The sequence below is a fragment of the Rhinolophus hipposideros genome (genome assembly GCF_964194185.1).
Source record: "Rhinolophus hipposideros genome assembly, chromosome: 3".
NCBI classification, from domain to species: domain Eukaryota; kingdom Metazoa; phylum Chordata; class Mammalia; order Chiroptera; family Rhinolophidae; genus Rhinolophus; species Rhinolophus hipposideros.
The window spans coordinates 108,436,209-108,461,529 of NC_138049.1; the positions used below are offsets into that span (position 1 = coordinate 108,436,209).

General features: G+C 50.0%; 1 protein-coding gene across 4 annotated transcripts; it reads left to right on the forward strand.

Annotated features, from left to right (window-relative positions):
* Positions 1-947: 947 nt before the first annotated feature.
* Positions 948-22,162, forward strand: TRIM26 (tripartite motif containing 26). 4 transcript variants are annotated; one of them, XM_081044667.1, is made up of 10 exons: positions 948-1,079; positions 2,578-2,612; positions 10,415-10,500; positions 12,746-13,240; positions 13,425-13,520; positions 14,682-14,912; positions 17,895-17,917; positions 18,353-18,468; positions 18,719-18,751; positions 19,215-22,162. In XM_081044667.1, exons 4-10 carry the CDS (start codon positions 12,803-12,805, stop codon positions 19,898-19,900), a joined length of 1,623 nt encoding a protein of 540 aa, XP_080900793.1. In that variant the 5' UTR covers positions 948-1,079; positions 2,578-2,612; positions 10,415-10,500; positions 12,746-12,802; the 3' UTR covers positions 19,901-22,162. The 4 variants fall into 4 exon arrangements, with proteins under 4 accessions (XP_080900793.1, XP_080900792.1, XP_080900794.1 ...); XM_081044666.1 differs by lacking the exon at positions 10,415-10,500 and having other exon boundaries at positions 954-1,079; XM_081044668.1 differs by lacking the exon at positions 10,415-10,500 and having other exon boundaries at positions 954-1,079; positions 12,749-13,240.
* The last annotated feature ends 3,159 nt before the right edge of the window (positions 22,163-25,321 follow it).

Consider the following 25,321-nt stretch of genomic DNA (forward strand, 5'->3'; position numbering starts at 1 on the left):
AGCAGGAAACTATAGAATCCCTCATTGTTATTCTTGTGTCCTGATTGCCATCTCTATGTGGTGTAAAAAGTGAACTATTAACTATCCTGTACCCACCTATGTGAAAGATGTACCTATCTCTCCAATTTACCTCTATCCAATCCCAGAGATTTGCCCGTTTTGCTTTCTTCAACGCCCTTAATCTACAACCAACGGATTTCATGTAACCCTACTCCTTGGATTCTATGTATAAAATAAGCTACAAACTGCCATTTTGCGCAGCATTTTCTCAATACTGGTGGTATTTCCCTTACAGGCAATTGTCATCAGTTTGGTTCAAATAAACTCTCATAAGCTTTCTCTTAGGCTGGATGTTTTTTCATGGACACCCCTCCACTCTTGGGACCTGTTTTCTCTTCCGCCGAATAGGGACATTTATGCCTGGCTAGTTTAAGGATATTTTATGTTAAGCCCCTTACTCATCCTAAACGCTTCACAAATGGTAATTATTGCAAATAGTCAACTGAGAATATTTGCTTTGTAAATTCCTGCCTGGTCCAGGAAGCAAATTTAGGCCGCACTGGGGACAGGGAGTCCTATTTCGTGGGGCACCTGGCGAGCGTCACTTAGCGGCAAAACGCTCAGCAGCCCCGATCCAGCCCACCGTGGGAATCAGGAACCGGGGAATCGCGGCCGGAGGGAAGGGATTCTGGCATCCCAGAGTCCTACAAAGGGGCCTGACTAGGTCTCACTACTTGAGGCTTCCGCCGGGTTACCGGGGGACACGCCCCACACACCAAACTCAGGTGGCGACTTCCGCGCAGCCTAGGCTCCGCCTGATTTCAGTTTCCTTTTCTCGGCGCTGCCGCCCCACCCCCCGCAGCGGCAGGGGGATTTGCCCGGTGATCAGTGACGTAGAGGAGACTAAGGTTCCCATTGGCGGGCGGAGCTTGGCCGTGGCCAATCCGGGCGCTGGTCTGGGAGAAATCTCGGTGGAGGGCTCGCAGGAGCCTGGAGAGCCCCCGGCCGCGAGGCGTTGTCGCGCAGGTTGCTCCGGAGGAGCACGACCCGGACCTGCCCGCCGCGGAGACGAGGGACTGGTGAGTGGGGCGTCGGGTGAGAAGTGCAGCGCAGCGGCAGTCAGACGCGCGCCCCAGCGGCCGGGAGCCCGAACGTGGCCGCCGGGCTGCAGGGCGGGCTCGGGGACGGGTGAGGTTCGCTGCGTTGTCCCTCCCGGCCCGAGCCTTCCTGCTCGCCGGCGGCTCCGCTCGCCCCTTCCCCGTGGGTCTTCCTTGCCTTCCCGTGCCCGGCTCAGGCAGCCATCCGTGCTTGTGTGCAGAGCCAGAAGTAAGCGCGGCCCGGATGACGGGCTGGTTGCTTGGAGCCGAGTAGACGGCCAGTCCGGCCCCATGACCAACAGTCCTGTTTTCTTTCATTTCCTTTTGGTCAGAATAAACCGGGTCAGTCGCGTACACTTGGAGCTATGCATTCCCTCACTCCCTCAGCCCATTGTCACGGTATCTCCCCCGCTGATTTTCTCCCTGACTTTGGCCTTACAAAACAGTGTGTAAATGTATCTTTGTGGCGCAAATGGGAGGCAAACACTTCCAATTGCCAGTACTTTCCAGTGTTTGACAGCACAACAGGCGTGCGTTCTTCAAACGGTGGGAGAATGACACTCGTTCACTCTCGCGCAAAGATCAGTGTCACGGACGATGCCTGAGCCTCCTGTTTAACTGTTAGCTAAAGTCATAATCCCTGCAATGTTTTCCTCCCAACTTTAAAAGAATTAGCTTTTTAAAAACTAGACTTTAATTTTTAGAACAGTTTTAGATTTACAGAAAAATTATGAAGAGTATGGAGTTTCCATATACCCCAAACCTTTTCCCTTTTTGTTAACATCTTACATTCATATGGCACATTTGCCAGAATTAATGAACCGAGGTTGGCACATTATTATTGACCAAAGTCTCTAATATTCAAATTTCCTTAGTTTCTACCTAAGTGCTTTTTCTGTTTCATGATCCTATCTAGGTTACCACGTTACATTTAGTTCCCATGTCTCTTTATGCCCCCATTGGCTGTGGCAGTGTCTCAGACTTCGTTGTTTTTTGATGACCTTGACAATTCTGAGGAATACTGGCTCCGTATGTTGTAGAATGCCCCTCTACTGGAATTTGTCTGTTGTTTTTCTCCTCTGATTAGACTTGTGGGTAATTGGGAGGAAGACCACAGAGGTAGATTGCCATTTTATCACATCATATCAAGGGTGCATATTATCAACATGACTTAGAAGTTGATGTTGATCCCCTGGCTCAGATGTTTCTGTGCAAAGTTACTGCTCCCCCCACCCCCCTACTGTGTTTTTTGGAAAACAGTCCAACTATGTGCAGCCCACACCTAGGGAGCGAGGAGAATATTTCCCCACCTCAAGGGCAAGTATGATCATATATTATTTGGAATTCTTTTGCATGGGATATTTGTCTCTCCTGCCTTATTTATTAACTTACCAATCATTTATTTATATCAGCATTGACTCGTGGATATTTAGTTTATACTTAGGGTTATAATTCAATAGTACTTTATTTTCTTGCTCAGATTGTTGCAGCTTTGGCCATTGGGAGCCCTTTCAGGTGGGTGCCTGTGCTCTTTCTTAACATGTATTTTTATAGCACTTTTTGCTTTTTAGAAGTAAAAAACACTTTGATTTATGTGACCATAAACTTGAACTTTCGAACAGCTGGGTGAACTTGGCTAGACATTATTATTTTCCCCTTATTAAGAGGTAAGGAAACTGAGGCCCAGAAGTAGTGGATGACTTCTTAGATATCACTTCCCCAAAAAGGAGTGACAGGCTAGACTCAGACTGCCACAGAAGATACTGAACCACAGAAGAGAGCCCGTGGTCTGAATTGAGGCTTCTTGGGGATGACTTCAGACTTAGCACCTCCAGGATCAAAATAGGAAAATGGAAAGCGATTGGTTTTGGAAAACAGCCAAATTAAACCTTGCCAGCTTGGTAGAAATGGAATGTTGACTTTCCCCTCCAACCCCACCTCCCAAAAAATATCCTGTATGTGTGGGGGGAGGTGGGGGAGATCTGGCTAATGTTTGTGGTGGAGAATGTCTGATCTGAGGGGAGCCCTTGGAGCCTTCTGCTGAAGCAAGACTGTAAAGTGGGAGGGGGGAATGTGGTGAAGGAGGAGAATGAAGAGGATAATGGGGCCCTGGAATCATGGATAACATTTAGTTTCACAACCTACGTTTAGAGATAGCCTACTTTGTGCCAGATACTGGAAACAAACAGAGGAATGAGCCATGGGCTCATGTTCATGTTGGGGGAGACGGTTGGGAAGCAGTTTGATGGTGCTATACTAGAAATGCCAGGGGGTCAAATATATGGTGATGGAAAGAGAACTGACTCTGGGTGGTGAATACACAATATGAGATATAGATGACGTATTACAGAATTGTACACCTGAAATCTATGTAACATTGCTAACAATTGTCACCCCAATAAACTTTAATTAATAAAAATACAAAGAAAGAAAGAAATGCCGTGTGTGCAGAGCTGCAGGGGCTAACTAGTGAGGCAGTCATTTCTCTTGGACGTGGGATGGGCACAGAAAGGTCCTCACAGATAAGGGGGCATATCTTATTCTGGCCTTCAGGACTGAGCTGGGACTGAGAAAAGAGCATGTACAAGGGCAATGGGTGGGAGTGAGGGCAGGGAAGAAGGTGCCGTCTTCCTGTTTACTGTACCTAGCAGGATTGCAGACTGCACAGGGAAGTAGAAGGCCAGATTAGAGAGGGTCTTGTGTGCCCTGCTGTGCAGTTTTGACCTCAGGAGTTTTGAGGCAGGAGAGTAGGTAATAGGATGAGATCTGTGTGTTGGAAAGACGACCCTGGCAGCACTTTGTAGGATCTACGCCACATTTCTCCAAATCTAAGATGCCACCTATTTATATTCTGCATAGAAAAAAATATTTTGCCAGTCAGATTATGGTATGCCATTGATTACATTGACTTCAGAGATACTAAATGTAATGACATGGATATCTCAAATTTGATGGAAAATGGTAACTCCCTGGCTGGTAGCTTAGACCCTTCCTTCCTCCAGGATATGAGTGGTTAGAATAGCTCCATAGATGTTGAGTTCACTGACTCCATTTATGACCTTGAAAAAACTAAATTTGATAAACTAACGTTTTCCTGCCTGATAGCCAGATTGTAAACATTAGCACAATAAAACCACATACCTGACCCAAAGATGCCACTACAGTTGCTCTTAATGACAGCACTGACTTCATGTTGCACATTAAAAATGCTGGTGCACTTCAGTTTGTCTTGTAATAGAAGAACTCAGTCCAACACTCACTCACGTTTACCAGTTTATTAAAGGACGTGATAAAGGACAGTTGAACAGCCCGATGAGGAGATACTTAGGACGTGGTCTGGGAGTGTCCTGAGTGCAGGAGCTTCTGTCCACCTGGAGTTGGGCTGTGTCACTGTCCCAATGTGCATGTGTTAACCCACCTGGAAGCTCCCTGAACCCTGGACCATTGGAATTTTATGGACGCTTCCTCACTTGATCAATTATAACTCCATTTCCAGCCCCACTCCCCTTTCTCGAATATGGGGGGTAGGGCTGAAAGTTCCAAGCTTCTAATCATGGCTTGGTTTTTTGGGTGATCAACCCCCATCCAGGAGCCACCCAGAGTCGCCTTAATAAAACAAAAGATGTTCCTGTGCTCTTATCACCCAGGAAACTACAAGGGTGTCAGGAGCTCTGTGTCAGGAACGGCATGGGGGGGCCAGGGACCAATACATATTTTTCTAGTATCTCACACCTCTGAATGGCCTAAATATTCCTGTTTCTTCATGGAGATATTGTGACCCAGAGAGGTCAAACAGTCTAGCCCCTGTCCCTAGCCACAGCAGAGTAGCTGGGGTAGAAGAAGATTCTGCATGTGCTTCCGTGCTCAGAATTTCTAGGAGCTGTGGGGAGGGGCTATGGTGGCAGAGAGCAGGTTGGTCTGTCACGTCCTAGCAGGTGGTAATCTTCGGGTGAGAGACAGAGAGAAGTGCCATTTGGCGTGTAGTCTACCTTTGTGACAAGACTTTTGTGTAGGTAAATAGGCTCATTTTTCTGCACAAGCTCTGTATATTTCTGCCTAGTAACCTTCAATGACTTTCTCTGCTGTATCAGTCAGGATTCTTTTTCCTTCTTTCTGTCTTTCTTTTTTTTTTTGCAGATGACAAGACAAGCCAAGCTGGCCGGGCAAAACAGGCTTTTATGGGTTCATGTGTTGGAAAAGTTCAAGGGTAGAGTAGTTTAGGGCACAACTTGATACAGGGATTCACAAGACTGACCTGGTTTCTTTCGCCTCATCTCTGGGTTAGCGTCCTCAAACAGGCTAAGCTAACCCTTTGGGTAGCAGAATTGCCCAAGCAGCTCTAAACCTTCAGCTCTTGCAAGTTCTGGAGAAACCACAAGAATCTTTTTTTCCCCATGTCTGCTAGGTGTCCTTGTGACTAGCTATAATGACACATGTTCTCATCCCTGAAGCAAGCACCGTGACCGGGGGGCTTGAGACTAATTCTCTTGCTCCACTTTTGATCAGAGGGAGGGCTCCACCCTAAGCACGTGATCCTGAGAAAGGAATTGGATAAAATTAGCAAAGGAAGAATGGAAGCTGAGTAGACGCCTCCTCCCAGACGATAGACATTTACAGCACTTCCTTGTTGGATCGAGGAACACCTCCTCTAGGATTTGGTGGCCTGTTACTGGTCCTCTCTCGTGTGGTTTCTTGTTCTTCCTTGTTTTAAATTTATCTTTAAACACACACACACGGATTCTGTTTCCCATCCACTAGATTGGCAAAAACTTAGAAGCCGACAGTGCGTGGTGTTGGTGTGGCTGTGCAGCAGCATGAGTGCCCCAAGGCTGCTGGTGGCAGCGTACCTTGGTACAGACACTTTGGAAACAGCTTGGCCTGAGCTGGTCAAGTTGAGACCGCATCTGCTTGCACGTGTGCAGAAACGAGCAGTGTGTATAATTGTCTTAAACTGGAAACAACCAGACAGGCATCAGAAGTAGGTTATATGTCAGTAGAATTCTACAGTCCTAAAGCAATGAAAATGAACCAAATCAGCTCACAATCACGAGTGTCCCTTACAAACATGATGTCGAGAGCTCTCCTCCCCAAATGCGATGTGATTCCATTCCTCTGAAGCTGAAAATCAGGAAAGAGGAGCTCTTTGCACAAGCAGGTGTAGAACTAATGCAGAGGGCGGGGTGCTTATCACCATTGTACACATCCTCCAGCAGCCATTTCCTCAGATACAGCCTTTCCTTCTGGCTGCTGTGTGTTCCTGGAGACACGCTTTGGGTTCCGTGGCTAGTGCTGTGACCTGCTGATCTGCTGCTGTAGGGAGTATGAAGGAATCGGCTCTCTAGTAATTCACTAGCGTGCCCGAGGGAAAGGACATGTGGCAGAGTTGCTAGCACTGTTTCGCAGACAGTTGGGCAGTGTCTTGTAGGTATTGGATGCTGTGTGCCTGGGCATCATCCACTTCCTCAGCTGGTTGATCCTGTTTCCTTTGTGCCAGGCACTGTGCTAGACTGTGGGGTGGGGCAGACTCAGTCTGTTGTTTGGTGGGAAAAGCTGATGGTAAATGAATCAGGACTTAGGATTGCAGAGAAGTACACCATGCAGGGTAGGGTATTTTCAGGCTGTATAAGGGAGAGTGCGTTTTCAGTTCAAGAAAGATTTGCCAAAGGAAGTAGCTTTCTGCTGAGCCTTCAAGCTGGAGAAGGATTTCCTAAGTGGGAAAGAAATGGTGCTCTGCGGAGGGCAGAGCACTTTTGAAGGGCCTGGGTAGGAAGAAGCATGGTGCATTTTGAGGCTTGGAGAGGGGTTTGGTTTGGCTGTGGAGTTGAGTTTGAGGTGGAAAGTGAGGAAATGAGCCTGGAGACAAGGGCTGGGCCTAGATTATCTGGGGATCACAGAGCATGGGAAGGAGTTTGGATCGTGCCGCTGGAGCACCGGGAAACCTTGGGGCTTTTAACCAGTGTGGTTACTTGAACGTACTTGCATTTTGACATGTGGCAGGGTCTTTCTAGGGACTGAACGAAGGCCACAGTGGATGGAGCGCTGAGCAGTGGAGAGAGGAGGTTTAAATAAAGCGGGAGACCCTTGAGGATGGTGTAATCCCATAGTCAGCTCTGGTTTCAGCTTCTCAAGAAAGGATCCCTCAGTTATGTCCCTTGATGTGAACTCTGGGAGGGCAGAGACTTTGCCATGTCTGTTCCCTGTTGTATCCTCAGTGCCTGGCCGTGGTAGGCACCCAGTACATACAGTACTAGATAACTGCTGGGTGAGTTATACCACCTTCTACCAAAACCCTCAGTGGCACTTGAAAGCATGGTCCCGTCCACCTCCCTGTTGGCTGCTGTGCCGTGCCTGTCTTTGAGCCTGTGGGGATTGCCACTGGTCAGTATGTCTCGGCCTGGTCACCATGGTTTGCACGTCCCCCGCTGTGCTTCAGAGCACCATTGACGTGCAGCCCTGTGGGGAGAAGTAACCCACGTGTGACCTCAGCAGTGCACTGTCCACAGAACCCGCATCTCCTAAGCCAGCCTGGTGCCAAGGCCATGGCCACACCCGGGTTGTGGAGTCTGCAGAGTCCAGGCCTTGGGTGTTGCCACCAGGGGTGTGATCACCCCTCTAGTATCCAGATCCAGGTCACTTTCTTTTTGCCCTGAATTCTGTCCTTTCCAGGCTGGTAGATGTGTCTCACAGAAGTTCACTGCCAGGAGAGTTTACTTATTTCCGATCGAGAAATGGAGCTTAATCTGGGGCCCCACAAATCCCTTACGTGGGGTTCCCATGGGGCATGGAGCCCTCGGCTAAGTGCTTTGGGATTCCAGGGAAGACGGGGCTCTTGTTCAGAGAAGCAGCCTGGATGCTGGGATGCAAATCCAGCCCCCCCTCACTTCTGTGGGCCGAGGAGTCTACAGCTGGGATTCAGTGTCCCAAGGCAGCAGGAGGCAGGGAGGACGGTGTGGGACGCCAGGAGCCACAGGAAGTTGAGGGAGAGTTTAGCACCTGCTGGGGCAGAAGCCGACAGCTGTTAAACAGAAGCAAGAGGCCAGACTTCTGATCCTTTCCTTCTAGAACTGGGCCAGGGCAGGGCTGGGATGGGGTGCAAGGATGTGCCCACAAGGTGTGGGCATTCATTGCAGTGCTTCCCTAAGGTACTTTTTTTGCAGCTCATAGTGACTTTCGCAGCCAGGAATTGCGCATGGCACCCACATCCCAAAATGTGTTGCCAGAAATGACATAGTGTCACCTCAGCCATTCTGTTCATATATACAGAGTACGTGTTTATGAGGTCTAGTGAGCTGTAGGGGAGGCTGGGTTGCTGGCAGAGAGGCACTCAGGAAGGTAGGGAGTGTCTGCAGTCCTGCTTGTTTCTGTAGAGTCACAAGCAGCTTCTGGTTTATTGACGGGGTAGAGACCTGGCTGCCTTGGTGCCCGTGGCGTGTGCCCAGGCAGTTCAGGAAATGACTTCCTCAGGTTTCAGAATTCTCATGCGGGTGAAGGGAGTGGGGTGGGCCCGTCCTCTCTCAGTTTCATAGGCTTCCGTCTGTCCAAGAGCCAGGAGTGGAGAGAAGGGTAGCTTTGCCCTTTATTGTGGAGACTCATCGAGATAATCAGAATATTCTGAAGGCATAGACGATAGAAAGGGCAGAGTCATCGGGGAGTGGCGTGCGTTGGGAAGAGTTTCTGGGGAGCGTCAGTTTCACACTGGATTTGCCTGTGTCTCTTATACTCAAATCCTGTCAACTGTCATTTAAGACTAGGTGCTTGGTCAGTGTCAGCAGTAACATGTCCTCGTACTTTTGTCAGCACTCTCCAGCTTACGAAGCCCTTCCAGGTACATGACCTCATTCGAGCTAGCTGACAGAGGAGCTAGTATTAGACGCCATTCTGCAGTTTGCTGGGTAAGGAAGGGAGTGTGAGGGCTGGGCCATCGGTCCTGAGCACGGCGTCCTAGCCACGTGCCGTGGGCAGGCTGCTCGGCCTTACTGATCCTGAGTGCCCTGAGCACTAAATAACATCAGAGGTATAAATGGCAGGTAAGGTGGGTCCAAGGTAAATGCATCTCCAAGAAGTTGTTAGTCACCTGGCTCTTGGGTCCCAGAGCCCAGACTTGAACCTGGATTGTTCACCCACAGATTTACACTTAGGTCTTGTATATATTTATTCAGCAACGCCAGGTTAGCCGTCTTTCAGTACGTGTATCATGTTCAGGATGGGGTCTGTATAGCTGAGGGATAGGACGGAACATAGAAATGGTATGTGTCCCATTTGTTTCCTTGGTCTGGTTGTGACAGACTCTCAAAGAAAGGGTTCTATACAATTAGTATTATCCTCAGGTCCTCTGAATCCATTCATTTGTTCAACACATGTGTTGAGCTTCTGCAAGGCATCAAGCACCATGATCTCGCTGTTAGTGATTTGTGACATCTTTGGTGGTTATGGACCCTTGTACAGACTTGTATGAATGATAGATGAATGATAGGAGCAACTCTCCTCAGAAAGTTTTTCTAACTTTTGTTGTTGTTGTTGAACCATTTAAAAGCAAGTTATCATCATGCATCCCTGAATACTGCTGCATGCATTGCCTAAACATATGGACATTCTCAATAAATACCATTTAAAAAATTAACAGTAATTTCATATGATCCAATACCTAGCTACTCCTTTGTCCAACTTCCTTAATTGTCCAAAAACTATTTTTATCGCTTTAAAAAAAAAGCCAATCAAGGGGGTTTGCATTTGGTTGTTTTTCTTTAGTCTTTCTAAATCAGGAAATCCTTTTTTATTTTTCATGACATTGAATTTTTAGAAGATCAGGCCACTTTTCTTGTGGAATGTCCTATATTCTGGGTTGATCTGATTGTTTCCCCATGATGTGGTTTAGCTCATCTGTCTTTCCCCCGTATTTTCTACAAACTAGAAGTTAGCTCTCCAGGCTTCCTTTGATTCATGTAGGCCACACATTTGTGGCAGGGCTGTTTCAAAGGTGGTGTGTCATTCATATGGCGCCACACAGGAGTACATGCCAGTCTGTCCCTCCGTCAGTGATGTGGGTTTTGGTCGCTGCTTAAGGTGATCCCCGGATCTCTTCCTTATCGAGGTGCATTAGGAAGTAACCCACGGGTAGTCCTTTGGCATAGGGGCTACCCTCTCCCCTAGCACCTTCTACCTCATGGTTTTAGTGTCCACTGAAGATCCTTGTCTTATATTGAGATTGCAAGTGGTGTTTTCATGACCTAGTATCCCTCCTACACTTACTCACCAGTGTTTTTCTAATCTCCAGACAATTTTATTTATCTAGTACATATGCGATTATTTTCATACAGTTTCAGGGGTTTAAAGATCCATCAAAGCCCAAGATGGATCCTGAGTTAAGAACGTCTGTTCTGAGTGAAGAAGGAGCTGATGTCAGGTTTGTGTGGACGGGGAGTGGGAGCTGACCTCTTCATAGACCTTTTATTCTTCGAGGAAATTGCAACAGAATGAGATTCCCAGCCCCACAGATAGCATATGCCACACCCAACAACAACAAAGGAAACAAAAAACTTCAGCTTTTAAACTTCTAAGCTGCTCCACAAAGTGACTTGGTGAAGGATTCCAAGCCCCCAGGAGTCCCGGCACCTGCCCCTTTCCTCTTTCCATTCCTTTGCATCTGCACAACTGAAATGCCTGCGGGCTGATTCCCTCAGCATGCAAACCAGGGAGCAGGACTAGGCAATTCCTAAGATTTTTTACTACCCTTAGAAGCATTCCACAAACGATCTTAACACATTTGCCAGTTAAATTACATAGCCCCTTCGTTTGAGCTTTGTATGTACATGTTTTTCACACTCATTGCATTTCTTAGTGTCATACATCTCTAAATTCATTGGAGCTTCCAATGGAATTTTTTGTTGGCAGTGTGACAATCCCTTACATTTATACAGACTTTCACTTTATAAAATGCTTCTCATATATTACTTCATTAGATCCTCAAAAGGTAGGCATTGTATTTCTGTTTGGTTTCTCTTTTGGTTCTTAGAGCCTGGGTGGGGTGGGGGTGGTCGTTCTAGCCCATCCCTTTCACTCCAGTGAAAGAACACAAAGGCCACTGACCTCTGTGGTAGACACTGAACTCTTGCACCGGCTGTAATCAGTGACTGTGTTGATTTCCTGTGGTTCTAAGTACTGTCTTCCAGCTCACAATGTCCTGTGTGCCCTGTCCGCTGGGTGACACCCAGCCTTGCAGTTACCTGTGTGCCCTGTCCGCTGGCTGGCACCCAGCCTTGCAGCTGCCTGTGTGCCCTGTCCGCTGGCTGGCACCCAGCCTTGCAGCTGCCTGTGTGCCCTGTCGGCTGGCTGGCACCCAGCCTTGCAGTTACCTGTGTGCCCTGTCCACTGGCTGGCACCCAGCCTTGCAGTTACCTGTGTGCCCTGGCTTTCCCACAACTGCTACGGTTGCCTCCGTGATGTACAGCAGAGCAAACTCTCCAGTCCCACACCTTGAGGATCTTGTTTCTCTGACTCTGGAGTGCGTGTTGCTATGGCTGGTTCTTCCTCACTTCCTCTGGCTGCCACTTTTCATTTCCGCTCTTGCACTCTTTGCTTTGAATACTGCCTGGATTTGGGAACAAAGGGTTCTAGTTTCTCTCCTAGGTTTCTTTCTGCATACCGTACTTGTGCTCAGTACTTTAAACATAATTCTTTTACTCAACCCACTTAGAAAACCTTGAAGGTAAGTATCACTCTCTCCATTTTATGGATGGATAAACTGATGCTCAGAGCCCTTAAATGAGTCACAGAGTCAGCAGCAAGCGGCAGGTGTTGGGTCGTGCGTGCTGAGGCTTCTAACTTCAGACAGAAAGTGGTCCAGGGAGGCAAACGTAAATGGGACTAAAGTCCTCTCTGTGCTCAGCGTGGCTCCCCCTGGGGGCCAGGCCCTCGTCAGCACATTGCAGTCACAGCCAGCTGAGGAGTCCTCCACAGCGGTTCCCTTAGTGAGCCCAGCCAGGACAGCCAGACCAGCTGCATACTCGTAGGAGCGTCACAGCTGAGAATGGGTCCAGTGTGGCCAGGTTGTGCCCTGCCCGCAGGCTGGGAGTAGGTAGAGTCTAGCTGCCCAGAGGACGTGAACCAGACCAAAAGCATAGCACAGCCCGAGGACACATCCATGAAGGGAGGCACAGGACTCCGACGCGTGATGGTTCTGTCCTGGAAACCTGAAGCCGGGAGGAGCAAACAGGAGTCATGGCGCCCTGTGAGGCCCATGCACGGTCGTGCAGCGTGTGCCCTGCACACGAGAGCACTGTACTAGTGACAGTGTAGATTCGTGTACTTACGACGTTTTCCAGCAGAGCATTACCAGGTATCTGTTCTATCATGGCTGGTACATCAGAGCCATTTCCCAGCTGGAAGGAAAGGGTCTTGAGGCAGGAGTGCTTTCCCACAGCACAGCACGGGCTGGTGGCAGCTCTGCTTGCAATTCCACCAAGCCACTAGTCTGGGCCTCAGTTTCCTCATCTGTAAAATGAGGGGTTGGACTAAACGATCAGTAAGGTCCTTTGGCTCTGATACTATATGAGCCTTGTGAGAGCTGATAAGTGTGTGTTGATTGCTGGAGCTGGCAGCTCTGTGTGAGGCTGCCCTGTCTGCTCTTCACTCCATGTCTGGTCTCCAAGGAGGAGAAGCCCCCACCAGTGAACAGGGACCCCTCTGAGCTAAGGACAAAGGACAGCATGGCCACGTCAGCACCACTGCGGAGCCTGGAGGAGGAGGTGACCTGCGCCATCTGCCTCGATTACCTGCGGGACCCAGTGACCATTGACTGTGGTCACGTGTTCTGCCGCAGCTGTACCACTGACGTCCGCCCTGTCTCGGGAGGCTGCCCTGTCTGCCCGCTCTGCAAAAAGCCTTTTAAAAAGGAGAACATCCGGCCCGTGTGGCAGCTGGCCAGCCTAGTGGAGAACATCGAGCGGCTGAAGGGGAACAAGGGCAGGCAGCCGGGAGAAGTGGCCCGGGAGCAGCCAGATGTGAAACTGTGCGAGCGGCACCAGGAGAAGCTGCACTATTACTGTGAGGACGACGGGAAGCTGCTGTGTGTCATGTGCCGGGAGTCCCGGGAGCACAGGCTCCACGAGGCGGTCCTGCTGGAGAAGGCGGCCCAGCCCCACAGGGTAAGCCCTCCTCGTCCCCAGAGGGCACTCTGCCACCCTTCAGGCTGCGCTCTGCACCCACCTGGAGGCGCAGCCTGGCCGTGACCCTGCTGAAGGCTTCTTGCTGGCCAAGGACTCAGCCGGAGTCCACCCTCCTGCCCTAGAGCAGAGTGTCCACCTGTCCCCACTGCTTGTCTTTCTGCAGGAAAGAATTTTGAACCACCTGAGTACTCTAAGGAGAGACAGAGACAAAATTCAGGGCTGTCAGGCGAAGGGAGAAGCTGATGTCCTGGCTGTGCTGGTAAGTGCGGCTGTTAAGGGCAGCCTGAGGACTGGTGGTCCGGAGCAGGAGCTCCTGAGCTCACAGGCCTGTGGTGGGAGGCGCAGTCACCGGGACTGGCAGTGGGAGACCGGGCTGCAGGCCACGCCCTGTCAGTCTGAGCTCTCTGGCTTTGTTTCCTCATCTGACACGTGAGTGGGTTGCCCACTGTCAGCTAAGGCCCCTCCGTCTCTGCGGGGCCACCTCTGGAAGCTGTTGCTGTTGTGTTCGAGCCAGAGCATGGGAACCGAGGAAAGCCTGGCTCGTTCTTCCCTTCACAGAAGGGGGAAGAGGTGATTCCTGAGAGTGCAGAGCCAGGGGTTTGGAAGGATGGCACTGGCTCCAGGATAAGGATAGAGAGGGAAGGGCTGAGGAAGGCCTGACTGGCTCTGAGGACTCCGTGTCTGGTGGGTCCCATACCCACGGTTGCCCATGGTTGGGAAACAGAGGCAGCACATATGTTCTTGATTAGAAACAGTATGGGGGGCACTGATAGGCAGGTCCAGTTTTCTGGGGGATGTGGGCAGTGGAGGGATGTTGGGGCCAGGCGCTCAGTGTACATCAGTGTACAGGCGCTCAGTCAACAGGGGGACCAAGGACACTGAGCAGTGAAATCCGGGGGCAGGAAAGGTCGTGATTCCCCAGCGTAGACATTGCACAGTTTGAATGAGGGAACAGGGTATGTGGCAGGGATGGGGCACACGTAGGTGTTTTATCCATAATAGGGAGTGCTGAAGAGAGGATTGGTCAGACTTGGATGAGATTAATCAAGGAAAGCTTCCTAGAGAGGTGACATACCGACATTGGTGTCCAGGAGAGAAAAATGCATTGGCTCTGAGTTCCTCCGAGGGCCCCGGATCACTGGTTTACCTAGAAAAGGTAATGGGCTGACCAGTCAGGCAGTCAGGGTTCCAGCCTCGTGGTGGCTGAGTGAACGCAACTATCACTTACTGTGTCTTCTTTGAGGAGAGGAGGTTGGCCCAGGAACACCCCGAGGCCCCTCCCCAGCCTGAGCGCTGTAGGACTCATGAGTGGGGGGAGCTCGGGGTGAAGAGCCAGCCTCGGGCACCTCTACCACCCGATCCTGGGGGGATTTCCACGCCCAGGTGGAGGTGACACCCCTTTCCCCCCCCACCCCTGCAGAGGAAGCTCCAGGACCAGAGGCAGTGCATCCTGGCAGAGTTTGCACAGGGCCACCAGTTCCTGAGGGAGCGGGAGCAGCACCTGCTGGACCAGCTGGCGAGGCTGGAGCAGGAGCTTACAGAAAGCAGGGAGAAGTACAAGACCAGGGGCGTCGGGGAGCTTGCCCGGCTGGCGCTGGTCATCTCTGAGCTGGAGGGCAAGGCCCAGCAGCCGGCTGCAGAGCTCATGCAGGTGAGACCTTCCCGGGGGCAGGTTGCCGGGATGCCGGGACAGTTGGTCTGGGCCCCGCCACTCACTGGCATGACCTTGGGAGCGTCACTTCCTCCAGGGGCCTTAGTTTTCTCATCTGAAACATGGGGTGATGGTCCTGCTCTGCCCCACTTCTTCCAGTGGTTGCATGAGCATAAGATGAAATGACTAGAACGGTATCACTTCAAAAAGTACATTTTCTACAAAAAAGTTAAAAATATTAAAAAGTGCTGTAGAAATGGAAGGGAAGGTTATTAGTATCTTCATTCTTCTCTTCCATCCTCGTTACTGTCCTCTTGAGCCTGTCTGCTAACAAATCACTGGCAGACACTTGTCCAGTGGAAGCTTTTAATGATTCTGAAGGTGCAGAAGCTGTAATGGTTGGGGTTGGCTAAGAAGGGCTGAACGGCAACTTCTCTTAGGAACCCAGAGGGTCTGGAGCAGACAAGCACTTGGGGAGGGGGACAGAGTGGGCGAGGTTTTCTCTGGGACTCTGGAATTACCCTCAGGAGAAAAAATGGAAAACAGGCCAGTTGCCTCTGGAATTCTTCCTGGTGGAGGTGACTTTGATGCCAGGAAAGGGAAGCATTGGACTGGAGAACAGCTTGCCAAGTTGAAGTGCCCCACCCCCCCACCTCCCGGAGCCTCCCGGAGGAGTCACACCATGCCTAAGAGGCTTAGCAGCCTTTGGGGGGACCTGCTCTATCCTTCCGCCCTGTGGGCTAGGAGAAGGCCTATGTGATGACCTCCACTTTCATGGTTTGGGGTAGCTGGGCCTGTCAGCAGCTGCGAATGCCGTCCCAAGCCAGTGATAGGGAGAGAGAGGTCAAGGCAAGGGCTCCAGGTACTTGTGCCAGCACAGGCCTCGGAAACAGGTGGCCTCAGCCTGCTTTCCCTCGTTGTGGGTTCAGACTCAGGCTTGGCAGGGAGGTTAAAATTCTTCAGTCTGGCCCTGCACTGATGAAGCCACTGAGGGCCAGAGAGTGGAGGGGTCTGTCCCAGGCCAGGGGGCAGGTCAGGAGTCGAGTGAAAGCTCCAGCCCCGGCGTCCTCACTCCCAAGGCCTCTGTACTCGTTCTTCTTTTCTCCCATTTTATCCACTCTGTGTCTCTGGCTCCGTCCTTTCCTCCAGATGTCATTCTATTCCCTCCAGTTTCTCTCTCAGCCTCTGACTGGGTCACTTGCTGCCTCTCCCCTCCCCCTTCTTCTCCATCCCCTTTGGGGACAAGCATCCTTTTCCCAGTGGCTGCCACCAGGTGCACATGCCCATGTGAGTAGAGCAGACGTGACGAGTGCTGGGGGACTGCAGTGCACTCCCATCTGCCCTGAGCCTCTCATGGGTGCATGCGAAGGAGCTGCGTGGCCAGCAGAGGCCCAGTCTTCCGTGCCTCTAAGACTGCTCCAATTGAAGACATCCCTGTGGGGGGTCAGTTAAAGCCAGTACGTGAAATGTTGGTACTGGGGTCTTTTTTGGTTTGTTTTTAAAGGAATTTTTTTTTAATTGAGGAATATTGGAGAACACTGTGTTTCTCCAGGGCCCATCAGCTCCAAGTCATTGTCCTTCAGTCTAGTCGTGGAGGGCGCAGCTCAGCTCCAAGTCCAGTTGCCATTTTCAATCTTAGTTGCAGGGGGCACAGCCCACCATCCCATGTGGGAACTGAACCAGCAACCTTGCTGTTGAGAGCTCACACTCTAACCAACTGAGCCATCCGGACCCCCCGATACTGGGGGTTTTGTCTATGTTTGTTGGGGTTTGACTTTGCTACAAGGAAACTGGACCGCTAACTCCTTCATCGTCATTAATGTTTTCCCAGAGGTTGTCAATGGACAGTAAGAATGAGATCCTATTAAGATAGAGACTCTAATTCAGAAGTCTGGTGGTAGAGAAATATACTCACTCGTAGGTGAGAGGAAGAAGCAGTAGCACAAAAGATGTAAAACAGACTTTTTGACAAAAAGGACAGAAAAGGAGAGAAAGGTCTCCGGACTGGGAACATCATGAAGATGTTAACGGGGATGAGAAGATAGGAGGGGATGAGAAGATAGAAGCAGATGAGAGACACTGACACTGTCCCCAGTTGAGCCCCGGGTGGCCCTTGCAGGGTGGGCTGGCAGGTCACACTTCTCCTCTCCCTCTGGGGGTCGCCATCCTTCCCCATGAGAATGCTTTGTGAGTGCTGTTGGTTAGCACCCAGGCGTGCCGCATGCCCAGAGGGCCATGTTCGCTGCCTGAGCCTCTGCTCCGATTGCCTTTTCACAACAGCCTCAGGAGCCTGGGGGGTGGGGGGCGGGACTGTGTGTGGCTGCAGGTTGCCGGGGACTCATCAGGCCCCACCTTCTGTGACCTTTGAGAGAAGCCCTGCTCTTCGGGTCCCAGCCTCTCTGGGCCGCTCATGACCTTTATCCCCTAGACGGCTCTCATCCTCTCTTTCTACCGTTCCAGCAACTCCCATGTCTCAGAACATGCCCTCTTGGCCCCCTGATCCCCACCCACCCGTTTACTTGCCATTTCACAGCACACGTGTTGGCACGTCTGGCTCTGCTCCAGGGAAGGACAGGTAGGAGGTCAGAGCTACACCCTGCCCTACTACATGAAGCAGCTGCCCAGACACAGTTGACTTTCTGGTATATCCATCTCATCTGTCCCTCAAAACGAGTAACTCCTTTGCTGAGCCCTGTCGCATCTTGCCTCCTTCCCATTCTTCACCTAGCCAGCATGTCCTTCCAATCCCAGCACAAGTGTCGTCACCTCGGAGAAGCTGGCCCTGCCATCTCCTGCCCACCTCCACCCCATTGCTGTCATTGATTATTTTGTTTCTTTGTTGTTTTATCCAATGCTGCCACATGTAAGCTCCATGAGGAAAGGACCGCGTTTGTTCATGATACGTCCCCTCTCTAATACAGTACTGGTGCACAGGCGTGAAATCTTTGATTCACACTGACGCTGTGCTTTCTCCCCTTCCAGGACCCCAGAGACTTCTTAAACAGGTAAGAGCTTCCTTGTCACGCTGTGCCTCATCCCCTGTGCCTGTGTCACCTCCCTTCTCCTTGGCCATGATCTATTTGAATTAATGGGGAGTGATATGGTGCCAGCACTGCCCATGTCCCGTGGTTCCCCCTGTGTCCTGGGAAGCAGGACACACCCGTGAGCTGGAGGCCTGCTGTCCACCAGAGCAAGAGCAAGTTCCCTGGAGTCCCAGCTCCTTGGCCGCCTGCCCTTGTGGGGGAGGGACAGGTGGCTTGGCCTGCAGTGCTCTGCATGGTCCAAGTCCTACCTCAGGCCGCGTAATTCACTTGGTGACTTTGGCCCGTTTTTCTGTCTGCTGACCGGGGGTAATCACACCTTTCCCTCCCCCTTCATAATTGTCCTGAGGATTGAGAGAAATGTAAGGAGAGCTGAGGTCATGGTTGTCATCTTCTCAGGTATCCGCGGAAAAAGTTCTGGATTGGGAAACCCATTGCTCAAGTGGTTAAAAAAAGGACAGGAGAATTCTCAGATAAACTGCTGTCTCTGCAGCGAGGCCTGCGAGAATTCCAAGGTCAGGGTTGGGGACAGCCTTGGAGTGGGAGGCAGGAGCTGGGGTGGCACTGTGAGGGAGGATACCTGGCCCCTTACTGTCAGATTCTCCTACCTCAGTCCGCTGGGTCTCCTGGTTTCTCTTCTTGGGATCTCGGGGGATGGGGGCAGTCCTGTCACGAAATTGATAAAATTGATACTGTCTTGAGTAAGAAATGAGCCAGTAAGTTTGCTGGGCTTAAGGGTCATTGCTGTCCGTTTTTCCTCCACAGGGAAGCTACTGAGAGACTTGGAATATAAGACGGGTGAGTGTCCAAAGGTTTGTCCCAGATTTACCTCAAATAAACAGTACTATGCCCGCAGAGACTATGCTTGCCCCCCCCCCACGGGCCCCTTCTCTTAGGCCACGGGCGAGTCCCCCAGCGGCAGATCCTAAGCACCCCCTTGCGTTCTCTGACACTCCCCTACTCTTCAGTCTGCCATAGAGGCTTCCTCATGGTGGTCTGGCCCTTCTCTGGGTTTGGTCATTCCGTCCCTACAGGGCCTACCCGCAGCGCCTTCCCTGTAACAGTTTCTTGTCATCTGCCTGATCCCATGCCTCCTGTGTTCAGAGGCCACCTCTGTTCCAACTCCTGCATCCCCCTGGTGGGCCCTGTACACGTGGACCAAGATGTGAATGGCACCCTGGGACTGTGGTGTGGCAGCCCTGCCATGGACACCACGGAGGCGGCCCCAGGGCCGCTGGTGACACTCCTTTTGTTCCCACAGTGAGTGTCACCCTGGACCCGCAGTCGGCCAGCGGGTACCTGCAGCTGTCAGAGGACCGGAAGTGCGTGACCTACAGCAGCCTGTTCCAGAGCGCATACCTGCACCCCCTGCGGTTTGACTGTGAGCCGGGGGTGCTGGGCAGTAAGGGCTTCACCTGGGGCAAGGTGTACTGGGAGGTGGAGGTGCAGAGGGAGGGCTGGGCCGAGGAGGAAGAGGAGGGGGACGAGGAGGAAGAGGGGGAGGAAGAGGAAGAGGAAGAGGCCGGCTACAGGGACGGCTACGACGACTGGGAAACGGACGAGGACGAGGAGTCGTTGGGGGATGAGGAGGAAGAAGAGGGGGAGGAGGAGGAGGAGGAGGAGGCTCTGGAAAGCTGCATGGTGGGGGTGGCCCGAGACTGTGTGAAGCGGAAGGGAGAGCTCCCGCTGCGGCCGGAGGACGGCGTGTGGGCGCTGCGCCTGTCCTCCACCGGCGTCTGGGCCCACACCGAGCCCGAGGCCGAGCTCTTCCCGGCGCTGCGGCCCCGGACGGTGGGCATCGCCCTGGACTACGAAGGGGGCACCGTGACTTTCACCAACGCGGAGTCGCAAGAAGTCATCTACACCTTCACTGCCACCTTCACCCGACGCCTGGTCCCCTTCCTGTGGCTCAAGTGGCCGGGAACACGGCTCCTGCTGAGACCCTGAACCCCGCCGCTGTGCCACTTCTCTGGAATTCCAGGACTGAAGGGGGAAGGAGGTGCCTGGGCCAGAGCACCTGGAGCAAGGCCCAGGGGGCACCCTGCGTCCATGGCTCCCCTCCCAACGCCCGCCCCCTCGAGACCTCCCTCAGTGCTATCGCTCCTTCCACGCTGCAGTGGCAGCTGTTCTCCCGCCTCCTCGGGGTTGCTATGCAAACCTCCGACCCTGAAGTCCATGGGCTGCTCCCTCGCTCTGCCCACTGCCTTGGACCCAGCCCCGTGCTCCCCTTGTGGACTAAGAATGAAGGCCTCATTTTCTTGCTGGGTGTGGCATCGCATGCTAGATGGGCCTGGGAAAGATCAGTTCATTGTGTTACACCCCAGCCATTCCCCACATCCCACAGCTTTCCCGGCACCTACACCATTCCGCTGCCTGCCTTCCTGGCACTTTAAACACACCTACTCCCACCCTACTCGGAGTTAAACCTACCTGAAAATGAGCTGAGTGGAAATCCAGAGGCTCCCCTGGCCTTTTTAGTCAGGTCCCTGGGTCCCAGCGGAAAGCCTCTTGTGCATGCAGAGCAGACTCCTGCCCCCTGAGACCAGGGCACTGCCTGAGGTTTCCATCAACAGGAGGCGCGGCTCCAGAGCCATCTGTGGTCGTGGGGAACTGATCTCCATACCTGTGGCTTTGATCATTTGTGGTCAGTTATCAATAAGATCTCTGTGGGTTGGTCCTTGTGAGGAGACTGTTTCAAAGAACGCAGAACACCCTGCTCTTATCAGTCCATCTAAAATCACCAGGGCGAATATCCAGTCAAGCCAAAGCTCCCCCCCCTTGGAAACAGATCGGTTTCTCCAGCAGGGTGGTAAGCTTCTAACACGCTCCATCGACATGCAGGTTCCATTTTCCTAGGAGGGGCTCAGGTGATGAGGTGGCTGTGGGAAGAGGAAAGGAAGGCAGCAGGTGTCCACAGCAGGCCCACTGGGTCTTCATGTCAAGGGAGGATTAGAGCATATTCTCTGCCAGCAGGCCCAGCCCTGTGCCCAGGCCCCCTGGGGCCCACCAGTTAATACGAGCCCCTGCTCCAGCCAGATTACCTGACAGCTCTCGTCCTTACCCATCCCAGGCACTCTGCGAGTCCCCTGCTTATCTAATTGTACCTCCTCACCGCCCTCATGTCTGCAGCCACATGGGTCTCTTGTAGTCTTCATCGCATCTAGTGCAGTGCTGGGCACAGAGTAGGTGCTCAATAAAACCTTGTTGAATGGACAGCCTGGATTTCTATATATTTTACTATAACTCAGACATCACCAGACCTCTCTAACTACAAAGAGATTCCATTGATAGCAGGGTCCTTTAGAACTCTTCGACTTTGCTTTCTGTCCTCTGCACATCATATGCTGTTGTTTCTGGAAGTCCCCAAGAACCCCCCCAGGGACACACTCCGCCACTGCTGAGGCCTACCTGCTCCTCCCCTGCCGTGGGCCTGAGCTGATACCCAGCATGTGTGGTGCGTGTGATTGTACTCCTGGGAAAAGGGTGTCATTCAGCACAGCACCTCCAGAGTCCTTTCTTGAAAAACAAGCAGTGCCCCAAGGAAATACAACCCACAGAAATTCAGTTCTGCCTCCCATCACCACCTACCTGGCCATTTCTTATCTGTCCTCTCTGAATTTTTCTTTTCATTGCCATCTTAAAGATAGAAAAGGGAGGATTACACAAAGTACCTCTAAGATCATACTGTGGGAAGGAGCATTTCCTTACTGTACTCATTTATGTTTTACCTTTCTCTTTGCTAAATACATATATGCAAAATATGTGTCAATTATTAGGAGTAAGACATGCATTATCGGTTATAATGAGGTCATTAATTCACATTTGAATCCTGATAGACAATAATTACTAGCATATTCTTAAACTTTTAAATTTATTTTGTTGATTAATACAAATTGTTCCCTAAAATTATGCTCTGCCAGTCTTATTTATGGGATAATTTCATAATTCTCAAAATGCCTTTTATCCTTTTTTGGAAAGAATTTTTGTATAGCAAGAAATATCTGAAACTTTTAAAGGTGATCATTGTGTAATTAAAAACTAATAGTTATTAAATAGGGAACATCTCCATTTGAACAAAATATTAATGCTTTCAGGTAATTGTTGCTTTAATAAGTTTTGAGCATAATACTTCCAAAATAAACTGTAGAAGATAAAAAATTCAGCATAAAAAAACCCTTGCAAAATAAAATGTTTTCTGTTACCACCATAGTACTGAAAGTTGCCAGTAAGATTTATTCAACCAATTCTTTGAACCTTTTAATTTTTTTTAGATTTTATTGGGGAAGGGGAACAGGACTTTATTGGGGGAACAGTGTGTACTTCCAGGCCTTTTTTTCTTCCAAGTCAAGTTGTCCTTTCAGTCTTAGTTGTGGAGGGCGCAGCTCAGCTCCAGGTCCAGTTGCCGTTTTTTAGTTGCAGGGGGCGCTGCCCACCATCCCTCGCGGGACTCGAGGAGTCCAACCGGCAACCTTGTGGTTGAGAGCCCACTGGCCCATGTAGGAATCGAACCGGCAGCCTTCGGAGTTAGGAACATGGAGCTCTAACCGCCTGAGCCACCGGGCCGGACCCTGAACCTTTTAATTTTTTATGTTAATATTTTCGATGTTTTTTTTTTTTTTTTTATGAATTACAGCTGCACATAAGGTCAAATACATCGACAATGCTATTACAAAAGAAGAACCGCTCGTGTCCCATTTCTCTCCCCAGAGGCCCAGTTCATTCTTTTAGCAAACTACTGAGGTGTTTACCTTCATTTGCTAAATAACATGAGTTTGGGACGTCACCCTCCATTACCCCCTGTGGACAAGGAAGATTTAGCTGTGTCCCTGTCCCTCGCCACACACGCACACTCTTCCCACAATCCCATGCCTTCTGTGCTCGTCCTGGCATCAGGTAAGTGCTCGTTATGTTCATTACCATGTCTGTGAAAACCACACCTGGGGCATGTGGTAAAACCATGACTAGTTTTCCCTCCTGTACAACTTTGTCTTCCCTGGAGTGAGTAATTGCCTTTCCCCTCTTTTGCCTTGTCTCCTACATCCTTATTACTCATTGAATCCCAAACTCTTCACCAGTTGTCACACCTCCCAAGGTGTGCAGTTGTCAGGTGCTGTTAACACTTTGTTTCTTACCACGTCTGCCCTGAAGTCTGCAGAGCAGGCTGACCTGTGACTCCCTCGCCAGTGGACAGCCTACAGCCCACCCTATACCGTCATCTCCACATTCCTGGCTTGGTTCTACTTTATCCTGTTTTCCCTCTTTTTATTTCATTTTGGTGAAGCGTCATCCAGTAGTTTCCTTGAGAAGTGGTGTGTAGAAGTTGAATTTTTGAAATCTTAAATATCCGGAAATGTCTGTCCTACCTTCATACTTGATAGATTCACTGAGTATGGAATTCTTGGTTGGAAATAATTTTCCTTCAGAATTTCAAAGGCATTTTTCCACTGTCTTCTAGCTTCCACTGATGCTATTGAGAATTCTGGTGACACGTGATGCCAATCCTTTGTATGTGGCCTGCGTTTTCTTTCTGGAAGCTTATAGGGTCTTATCTGTGTCCTTACTCTTAAATTTCTTTAGATGCTTTTGTATGCGTTTTTTTGAGTGGGCCCTATCATTCTACAAATTCATAACCTCTCAGTTCTGGGAAACTTGAATTATTTCTTGGTGATTTTTTTCCTCTGATCTCTAAAACCTTGTTTCCAGCCTTTGTATTCCTGAATTCATTTATTGAGTACCTGTGATGTGCCAAAATTTTTAGGTCACAGCAGTGGTAAGGTAAAATTTCTGCACTCATGGAGTTTATATTCCATGGAGGAGGGCAGGCAACGAATTAAATTTTAAAAACAGTAATTGCATATACAAAGAGCTGCAATAGGACTGTGTTGGTCAAAGAGGGTTTCTCTGAGAAGGTGGCATTAAAGCTGAAATCGGAATGATAAGAAGGAAGGTCTAAGATCACACCCATCAGAGTGAACGGCAAAGCCATAGGGCAGAGACAAGCCACGTCCAGAAAGGCTGTCGGGAGAGCAGGAGACAGGTAAGCAGAAAAGAAGCACGTCTGACCATGCTCGAGTTGAGTTTCTCCTAAGTGCATCGGGGTGCTAGTGGCGCACTGTAAGCAGAGGAGTGATGATTCTGTTCAGTAGGCAAACGTTGGGCACCTGTAGCCACGCACTGTTCTTGGCATTTGAGATGCATCAGAGTGTATCTGTGTTAGTTCTTTCCTCAAAGAGCTTACATTCTAAAAGGGGAAGGGAGCATAGCAAAACCAGAATATGTGGTGTGTTAGAAAACGAGTACAATGGACAAAAAATATGATTCCTTTTTAAAATGATCTCTGGAGAAATGTCTGCAGGGGCGAAAGGAAGCAGGGAGTCTATAGGGGTTTTAGTGGTAAATCAAGTGAGATAACTGGTTTAGTCTAAGGTGCTAGCAAAAGAGATGGAAAGATGACCACATTTGGAATGAGTTTTGAGGGTACAGTCAATAGGACTTGCTGATTAGACTGAATGGATTAGAGGTGGTCAGAAAAGGCAAGTCACTGATACTCCTGGGTTTTGGGTTTAACCAAGGAGATGAAGATGAAAATTCAGGACGATTGGGGAGTATGTTTGGAAGCAGAGGAGGCGGAAGCCAAGAATTCTCTTTCACTCGTGTTAAGCATGAGCTGTTTATTGGACATCTAAATGGGAAATGGTGAAGAGAACGGAGTGGAGGGGTAGCTCGAAGCGGGTGCTTGTCTCGTGCGGATGAGGGGCTGCTGCCCAACTGAGCTCATGCATTTGGACCAAGGGGAGAGATGGGAGGTTCCAGGAGGATCTTCCTGGAGGGGTCAGGAGCAGCTTTGAAGAAAAGCGGGTTGAATGGTGAAATTGTGATAGATTGTTTCTTCCATTTCAATTTTATACTCTTTAGTTTTCTTTAATGACCTAGGGCATCCAGTGCTGGGTTGAATAGAAGAAATCTGTCTTGTACCTGATATTAAAGTGATGCTTCTGGGGTTTTTTGTTTGTTTAACAGTTTTTTGATGTTTCTGTTTTTTAGTTAGAATTATAAAGTATGTTAAATTCAATGGTTGATGTATGATTTTGTAGTATATGCTTTGTAAAGTAAGAAAATTCGATTTCTAGTTTATTAAGCATTTTCATTAGGAATGGGTTTTGAATTATATCAAATGCTTTTATACTTCTGTTGAACTGATCGTATTTTTCCCTCCTTTAATCCATTAATGAATGACATTGATGAATTTTTTATGTTAAAATTTTATATTCCAGGAGTAAACTCTATCACTTGATTTTTTGTGCTTAATTCTGTTTACTTTTACAACTATGTTCATAAAGATTTCTCTACATGTATTTTTACTATTAA

Excerpts from the sequence above, each read along its gene's own strand:
- TRIM26 (XM_081044667.1), top strand. The coding sequence starts at position 12,803 with ATGGCCACGTCAGCACCACTGCGGAGCCTGGAGGAGGAGGTGACCTGC. Across the intron at positions 13,521-14,681 it reads CTGATGTCCTGGCTGTGCTG|AGGAAGCTCCAGGACCAGAG; the intron begins GTAAGTGCGGCT and ends CCACCCCTGCAG. Across the intron at positions 18,469-18,718 it reads AGGCCTGCGAGAATTCCAAG|GGAAGCTACTGAGAGACTTG; the intron begins GTCAGGGTTGGG and ends TTTCCTCCACAG.